This window comes from Scardinius erythrophthalmus (genome assembly GCF_964197995.2).
Source record: "Scardinius erythrophthalmus genome assembly, chromosome: 11".
In the NCBI taxonomy this organism is placed as follows: domain Eukaryota; kingdom Metazoa; phylum Chordata; class Actinopteri; order Cypriniformes; family Leuciscidae; genus Scardinius; species Scardinius erythrophthalmus.
The window spans coordinates 23795830-23805277 of NC_138231.1; the positions used below are offsets into that span (position 1 = coordinate 23795830).

General features: G+C 36.9%; 1 protein-coding gene across 3 annotated transcripts in view; it reads left to right on the forward strand.

Annotated features, from left to right (window-relative positions):
- The window catches only part of ccdc85cb (coiled-coil domain containing 85C, b), a 57963-nt gene extending 52568 nt beyond the window's left edge, over window positions 1-5395 (forward strand). The window contains exons 6-8 of one of the 3 annotated variants that reach the window (XR_014031032.1): window positions 390-488; window positions 2433-2714; window positions 3050-5395. Coding sequence is in view for 2 of the 3 variants with exons in the window: in XM_081378084.1 (XP_081234210.1) it covers window positions 390-488; window positions 2433-2522 (189 nt within the window). In the remaining variant the exon portion in view is untranslated. Of the gene's footprint in view, window positions 1-389; window positions 489-2432 lie in introns of all 3 variants that reach the window. The other 2 variants (XM_081378085.1, XM_081378084.1) reach the window with 2 other exon arrangements.
- The last annotated feature ends 4053 nt before the right edge of the window (window positions 5396-9448 follow it).

Here is a 9448-nt window from a genome sequence, read left to right on the forward strand (position 1 = left end):
AGGAATGTTTGCAGCACCTTGTTGAATCTGTGCCACGAAGAATTAAGGCAGTTCTGAAGGCAATATAAACAGTCAACACATCAAATATGATAAACAGAACCTCAAAAACATGAGATCCAATGAAGTTTGTCTTCTAAAGAACTAAAGTTTTAATGGTTTGGACCGAGTAAATGTAAGAATTTTTATTTTTAGATAAAATGTCCCTTTTTCTAATTTAATACTTTTTTCAGTTATTAAATGTATTTTCAACATAATATTTTGAGAGAAATGTTAAAATAAAATATTTGCTTTAGTATTTGTCCCTCTTTTGCAGGAAATTACATCAACAGTTGTACAGTATGTGACTATATGAGTTGGTTTAAAAAATGCTCTTGACCATGTATTAACAGGTTCTGGAGGTTCATGATAATCTGGACAAGAAGCTTCCAGAAGAAAGTGAGGAAGACCTGAATGAGAACGAGAAAGCCATAGTGCGAGAGATGTGCAACGTGAGTGTTTATCTTGATTTTTGTCTGTGATAGACCCATTCACACGAAGCACGATAACTTTAACGACAATGATAAAAATATAGTTCTAAAAAACGTTTAAAATATAAAAGAATAGCGGAGTCCACACAACTATAATGATAACATCACAGAGAAACGATTTCGTTTTTCCAGCTGATGAATGATAAAATAAACATTGACAGCCAATCAGAATCCATCCTGCTTTAAAGAGCTCGAGCATTTAAAGCGACAGACGATAAAACTGCAGGAGGGTTAGAATAAATAGAACGATATCGTCCGCTGTTGTAGACACTAATATAGTTATCTTTATAGTTATCGTTCTTGGTGTGAATGGGCCTTTAGCTCTCTCAGGCGCTCTGAAACATAAGTAATCCAAATACTTCAATGACTTCATTCATTCAGTTGACTCTTTGTTAAGTCTGCATGATTATTGCATAATTTAAATGTTTAAAGAAAAATGGAAGAGAAAAATGTATTACACCAATTCAGCCCTTCAATTTTACTTAAAATCACTCAAATGTATTACACCAATTCAGCCCTTCAATTTTACTTAAAATCACTCAATTTGTACTTTTTAAGCACATTTTACTTAAAATCCACGGACATGTCCAGTTCATTTCTACTGAATGTTCTGTAAAGCTTCCCTTCACAAGGAAGTGTTACCAAGTGGGTGGAGCTTTTGGAAGGGTCAGTTAATGGACAGGTTGATACTCAGAGCTCTTGATAGCTTGAACCAATAGTTTGATCTGTTTGTTGGGCCCCTCTGTGGAATGTGGGAATGAAGGAATCCAGCTCGGATATCTGGCTCACAATAACACCTCTGTGCTTCTCACCTGGAGACACCTGGCCTTTAACCCCATTGCCAACACTGTTCATAAGAGTTCTGGATGGATTGATGTTTGGGCTTGTTTTTGCTTTCTTTCTGTGGGTGGTAATAGTGTTAAATATGCTAGACTAATAGCAGTGACTTGCTTGCATTGTGAATAAGGCGCAGTATATATATATATATATATATATATATATATATATATATATATATATATATATATATATATATATATATATATATATATATATAAAAATTATAATTAGTATGCACACTATATCTGTATCACATGGGTTATCGGCCAATATTACTATTTTTTTATTTAAACGGTCGATGTTATTTTAATTGTGCTTGCTCATTTTCCCTTATTTTTACTTTTCTGTTTTTAGTCCGTATCCTCAAAACGGTATGTTTACACGACAACGATGTACTAAAAACAGAAATGTTTTTCTATTTCATTTTGCATATAGACGACCATGTTGTCAAAATGATCCCCGTTCACAAGGATCCGACGACTAAAAACGCTGTATTATTCATGCCTGGCCAGTAGTTGGCAATGTCACTTTGTAAAGAAACACTACACGCCTATAGACTGAACACGTAATACACAGGCGCATGACGTCACCGTTTTCACAAACTTGCATTTTTGTAGTTTACACGGAGACGATAACAGTATTGTTTACGAAAACGAGCACTTTAAAAACAAAAGTTTACATTTTCAGGCCCTCAAAACGCCGTTGTCGTGTAAATGAACGTCCAAAACTAGTTTTAGTTGAAAATGTCCCCTTAGATTATCTTTTCCGTCACCTAATACTCACTTTAAAACACAAATAACACTGTTCACTGTAATCTTTAAATTCAAATCTCAGAATGAAAATACGTCTTTCACTGTACCTTTGTACCTTTAGACAAAATGTTATTGAATATCCACTGTTGAATATACTGTAAAAACAGTAGTTAGTGCATCCCTAATTATAGGCTACAAATGATATATGAGCCTAATTTACATAGAAAGGACTGAAGAATGATAAGGTGTTTTAAGAGGCAGGTTGTGGACTGCCATACAGCAGCTGTTTTGTGACTGGTCTCTTTGTGTTCAGGTGGTGTGGCGAAAGCTGGGCGACGCAGCAGGATCAAAGCCGTCCGTGCGACAGCAGCTCTCTGGGAATCAGTTCAAAGGTCCTCTATAGCAGCTCTAGCACACGAGGAACGTTCCTCCTCCTGTTCATCCAACATGAAACTCCAATAGGGCCAAACTGAGAAACTGCTCACAGGAACAACGGGCAACACAAACACTCCCGTCCACGACCATCTTCCATGTCAAGTCATTTGGAGTCGAACTTGCCATTGACGTTGGATCACTCCACACCAGTTTTCAGATAGTAGCCATGTTTTGTATTCAGTGAATCAGTGAACATTCAAAGCAATAATTCACATTTAAATAACAGTGTTTGACTATTAATTATCATTTCTTTATTTCTGTGATGAATCTTGTTTGACTTTATGGCCTTGGCCCAAATGACACATCCTCTATGAGCCAACAGTCATTGGCAGTTACTCAACAGTCAATGCGGTCAAATGTAGACTCCACAAAGGACGGTGTAATTTGGGACAAGGCCCATGAAGTGTTTATGACTGGCAGCTAGTCATGTTTGGTCAGTTTGCCTCATCTGTATTTTTTTACCGTCTTTTTCCTTCTTTTCTTATTCTTTTACAGAACAGTGATGTCAGAAAACTCCTTATTGTGTCCTTTAGACAAAGTTGGGTCCATCGAACTTTCAGAGCAAAGTGGGCAACACCAGATAAGACTCACTCACTCCACTGTGTTCTGGTGCAGAAATGACTCTGAAAGACAATGTAATATATGTACATAAGCTTTAAATCACTTTATTATTATGTTGTCTTTTTACTTTTTCTAGTGACTGTTTTTAACTCAACAGCGAATGGGGTTTCTTAACAGCGCAACACTTTTTAGACAGTGCAACTGAGACACAATAGCAGCACAATACATGCTAAATATGATTTTTCCCTGTTCCTGTATTTTAAAAAAAGTTGTCGGTCACAACTGAAATTCATTGGTTTTATATGTTTAAGATGTCAAATTTTAAAATGGTATGCTGTGCATTCTTGACAATCACGTCTCTCAGGTCTGAGGAAATTACCAGTGTAAATCATATGTAAATCATGTGTCTGAAACAATGTATTTGTCCTTTTTTCCAGCCTTTCTGTTTAAGTACATGATTACAGTTGGTTGAGAATGACACTCCAGTCCATTTGTATTGATCCATAAACAGTCAAGACTAATATATTGACAGAAATCATTGTACTAACCTAATGTTTAAAGATCTAAGCTGTCCGGTTCAACCTTAACCTTATTAACCTTAAAATCTAAGACTTCTGAAGGCCTTTTCATGTGATGCAGGTCAAGGCATAACGCATCACCAGTGTGGGGGGTAGTAACGCATTACAAGTAACGCGACTTACATAATCAGATTGTTGGAGCTGCGCCCTCTATTGTACAGAAGTGAATTTGCATTTTCTTCAGCCTGAGGCTTATTCATTTCACTTCTAGTATGAAGGGACCATAACATTGCCAAAAATAGAAACTTTGGGTTTTTTTTTGTTATTAAAAAACAAACAAGCAAGCACAACCCAGGTGAGAAAAAGTAACGCAATTACTTTCAATTCATTTTCCTAAAAATGTAACTAATTTACAATTAGTTAATTTTTAGGAAGTAATGCTATATTGTAACACTACTTTTTAAAAGTAACTTTCCCCAACACTGCACACCACACATGCCACACACTGCTTTGACCTCCAAATGAATGCATGGCACATAAGGGTAAACGGTTTAAACTGAATGAGGTCTATGTCTTAAAAAAGTCTGAATTTAATACTTCACCCCAGGAAAGAAAACTGCACTCATCAAGCATTTTCATCTTCAAGGTATTTAGGCAGTTGTGGCGGGGAGATTCTCTGTCCCTGTCAGTATTATTGAGTTATTTTGGATGAAAAATTATCCTCATGCAATCAGAACGCCCACCATTCACAAACTTATTCATGTTTCCCACCCTTTGCTTGTTGGATTATTCAGTATCATGGCTAATTTGATAATGTTTTCAGTTATTAATGTGTAGTGTAGCACTTTCAGCACTATATAACACATTTTATGTTTAAATTCCACACATTTACCCTCAAAAGTCTGCAGGGCCTGCTATTCGGCAGAGAACAAGCATCAATCCTAAGTAGTGGTCAGTCTGGATATAGCAAGTGATGTTCAGCTAATATAAATGCATGTCGGCAACAGTTTAATGTATGTATGTGAGTCTCTTTTTCCTGTTTTTTCTTTTTCTTTCAATGTCATATAAACTACTGAGCTAACCAAGTTGTAAAACAGGCATGCTTATAATTGAAATACTAAGGCTGTGTTCAGAATGCAATACTAGCATACTGGTTATTGTGCAATATATGCTGAATACTAATATATATATATATGTATATATGTATGTATGTATATGTTAAAAATATGAAATGTTAAAAAAGCTAACAGTATGTAAAACAATACACATACAACCATAAACATTAGTACTGTCATATGGAAAATTCAAGTAAATATCCCAGACAGGAATATTTGCTGCCTTGCGCGCAGCACGATTTTATTCACGCTGCTAGGCAGCCTGGATTCCATGGACCAGATTTTCGCCTCAGCGAGGGGACCAATCACAGAACGGGGAGGGAGCAGCAAGACGATGACGACGTCAATGCGACACACCGAAGCAGTTTGTTTATATCTATGGATCCAACATGACATCAGATGCGAAGTTACCTTTCGATGCAGCCTTAGATAGTGTTCTAAGTAGTTTAGAACGCAAGTTTATTTCGTCTTCTTCCTCGTCGAATTTCTGTCGCTCTACATACGTCATTGGTATAATCGAAACGATTGGCTATGAGCTACGTACAGGCGCATTTGATAGACATTCGTAGCGCCCGATAAACGGCTCTGGGCATTCGTAAACCACGCCTCAAATATGAGAAAAATGAACATGTGGTTCCCAGACCACGTTTTCATGAGACTAGGTCTGACGTTAGCCAGGCTAGTGTCGGCCCAGATCCGGCCCACATCTGGTACGTGTGGATTTAACGTGTACCAGATGTGGGCCGGATCTGGGCCGACACTATGTTGCTGTCTGGGATATTTCATATTAAAATAAATTGCAGCTAATTCCAGTTCAATCTTCAAGCTACAAATGGAAGGTTGAACGCACTGCATTGTGGGATACAAGCTTGTGAAATGTCTCCTTTGTTGTATACTACATTTTGTTAAATATATATAGCAAAAATTACAAGAGACATATGTTAGTAAGCTATTCTGAACATAGCCAAAAAATGTCTTAAGAAAGAGTCAAATTGATCAGAGGTGTTTTCTCTTTAGGGAAGAGTGCATTTGATTGGCTGGCATGAGTTTTGACCCACCTGTGTCACATGAGAACCTACTGTTGTTAATGAAAGGAGTTGCAAACAGATCCTATTCAGATCGGGGGATGATTTTATTTGGCTCATGTCCCGCCTCTTTTGTGCACGAGGTTTTGTTCGAAACCTATATGCACCTATACCCTGTGTTGTTTTATTGTGTAAAACCTCTGAGGTTTATCCTGTCTTCAGTATTAATAGGTGCAAGCATGGCTGCAGGAGATGTCGGGGTGATATTTTATGGCGGAGATGTAAAGAAAAAAGTTGTACAAAGTGAACCAGGTCGATTTTGTCAATAAAATAAACTATTGCTTTGACTCATCACGTTTATTTATGTAGACAATACAGACTGTTTCAAAGCAACTTTACAGTAATAAACCGTTTTAACAGTGTCAATGTTTACAAAAAATCCCCAATTATAAAACAACTTCAGTTCCGCCCAGACAGCAACATAGTGTCGGCCCAGATCCGGCGAACATCTAGGCCGTGTGGAATCATCGATGTGAAAAACCAGTGTTACAATGACTTAATACTCTTTGTAGCAACAGGTGTCTAGAAACTAATCCAATAAATTGAAGATCAACTACTAAACATGTACTTTATGTAGCATATTTAGTTTAGTGGTTGTCAAATGGTGGGTTGTGACTGAAATGGGTCACAAGGCTGACCTGATAAGGTTTCCAAAAACAGTGGGAAAAAATAGGCTACTGCTAAATGCAGCTAAATGTATTTTGTGCACAGTTGTTGATGTCAAAAGTTAGGTGCAGATTTATTATGTCACTTGCTAAATTAAGTTTTTATCAATAACACATTAAACAGCGGTTTGTGACATGGTTTGTGCTTACCACATTTCTTTGGTGAATTATTGGCTGCGTATTTTGGTATATATTTTGGTACAATGGGTTGCCACTTGAAGTCCAATGTGAAACTTGGTTCTAGTTCACACGCCAATGCAAGATAATCAAATAAATGTTTGAGAATTGTGCCCCCTAATGGCAATAAGGGTAAATTACTTATTTTCACACTCATTTAATCTCATTGACAACCTCACAAAATTCAAACCAAAACAACATTTGAACGTTGGTAGCTTTTGGTAATCACTGTATTATGACCACAAATTTTTAATTATGTGAATGCTTTCCAAAATGCTTAGTAAACACCTATTATTTTTTTTTTTTTTTTTTTTTTTTTTTTTTTTTGCTAAATAAAACAAAAATAGACATATATGGGACATTGCATTCCAGAAGTTTTAAATATTGTATTTTTGTTAAAAGTGCTTATTCGTTGGTCATGTCATTTGAGCTTCAGTTTTATAAATAAATATTTTAGTTCAGGGCTTGCTTGCTTGTAATTGTTTTTTAAAGTCCCCCTGTGGTGAAAATCAAGCTTTTAATGCTTTAATGTTTTAATGTTTTAATCCTTAAAACTGCAGTGAACCAAAGACAGTCTTAAAAACGCGGTTTGAAATCGCTGGTGTTTCTCACAAACTACCTTGTAACCAATCAGATCAACGTGTGATCGTCAACGAGTGGATCTCTGAGCTGGGGCACGTTCAAGTTCAAAACGGGATACATAAATTTTGGGGCATCTCGCCTGGTTACGTCCTGCATCACATCTCTCATGCGGGTTCTCGTCGATCAGGGTCAGCGCGCACCATAGCCCACACAGGCAGGCACAGAACTAGCTAGCGAACCTAGGTCTTAAAGGTAGGGTAGGTAGGAATTTTATAAAAAACTTTTTTCCAAATTTGTTTTAAACTTTCTATATATATCAATACATAATTAAAATGTAAGTACTCTGAAAAAAAGAGTATAAAAATCGAGTGACTCTATACCAGTGGTGCCCAATAGGTCGATCGCGATCTACCAGTCGATCGCAAAGACAATGCTGGTAGATCGCACATAATTTTAAAATATGCTTTTGTTAAATTTGAATAAAAATAAATATAGCATTGTCCTTCCTTCTTTTAGTTTCTGTATAACTTGCACTTGACGAATGAATTTTTACCAGGCGCGATTTTTGTTTATTCGGTTGTCATGACAACTAGCCTGCTTCTGCTTTCCAGCTCAAGAGCTTCGGAGAACAGAGCGTGAAATTGTGAAGCTAACAGTATTCGGAATCGGTAGCGTACACAAATGCCATTCATTCATTCATAAATTCCAACCATTTGAAAATAAACTGTTTGAAAATGATCAAAACACCGGTCCACCATGACTGATGACAATGTGGAGGCCTGTTTGAGACTAGCTATCAGCAGCTTCTGCCCGGATTATATAAAACTGTCTGATTCCCAGTCAGTGCAAGTCATCAGAATAAGGCAAAATGTTGTAAGTATTTTGAGTTTAGTGTTAAAATTGAATATCAACAATGAACATTTATTATTTTTTCTCCTTAATTACAAGATTACATGAAGTACTACTACTGTAGTAGCAACAAGCATTTGAAGTGGGTTTTTTTTTTTTTTATTAAAATGTGTTTTTTAGTTGTTAGTTGGTAGATCTCATTGTGTTGATCATTTTAAAAGTAGATCATCAAGCAAAAAAGTGTGGGCACCCCTGCTCTATACCATTTAAAGGGCACCTATTATGCCCATTTTTACAAGATTTAATATTGGTCTTGGGTGTCCCCAGAATGCATTTGTGAAGTTTCAGCACAAAATACCCCACAGTTAATTTATTATAACCATTTGAAAATGTCATTTTTGGGGCCTGTTTTAAAAAGAGCTGTTTTGGTGTGTACCACCTTAAATGTAAATGAGCTGCATATCCCCGCCCTGCTGCTGGACCTAGATGATGAAGAGAGTCCGGCACAGAATAAACACGAATGAGAATGGACTGTCTCGGAATGGTTATTTGATACATTTATGTACTTACAAAGTTTTAATCGCGTCCCCTTTGCAATTATGGATGTGCAACACACACACACACACACACATACGAACTGTGATAACGTTCGCGCAATTTTTTGAAACTACACACACACACACACACACACACACACAAATACTGTGATAAAGTTTGCTAAGTACAAATGATTTATTTATTTTTTTCTTGGGGAGGGAGATAGACGTTTATATACTGTCTCTGGAGATAGAGCAGACCTTAATTTATTTACATTTGTAATTGCTGCAAAAAATGATAGCCTATGTGACATAAAACTGTCTGACGTTGTTTGTTGAGACATCCTATGACGACGACAATAGCTTTAGACGCATTTGTTGTTGAACTAGCTGACATCGATTGAAATGACTATTTGCTCATAAATCAAAACATACACTTACTTCTTCTGGAGGTGACGTTGGATCGCGAACAGTAGGCAACGATCCACACTTGAGGATTAACTTTGACCCTCGTTCACTAAACAGTCAGTCAGAAAATGATTCTCGTATTTAGGAAGTTTAAGTGGCGCCTTTTCTTCATAAATAAAATCCATCCGCTGCGTTTTCAGTGGCTCTGATGTCAGTGAAGACTACTATGTCCATTCTTAAATCCCACAACAGAACACCTAACGTTACTCTTCTTAGGAGACATTACCGGCTGTCGTTGAAACAATGGAGGATGGTGTGTACAGATCACCGAGGGCGGGGTCTATGCCAAAACCAGATGTCAATCAAATCACGTCGGTGGGGCTTAGCGCAATTCTACG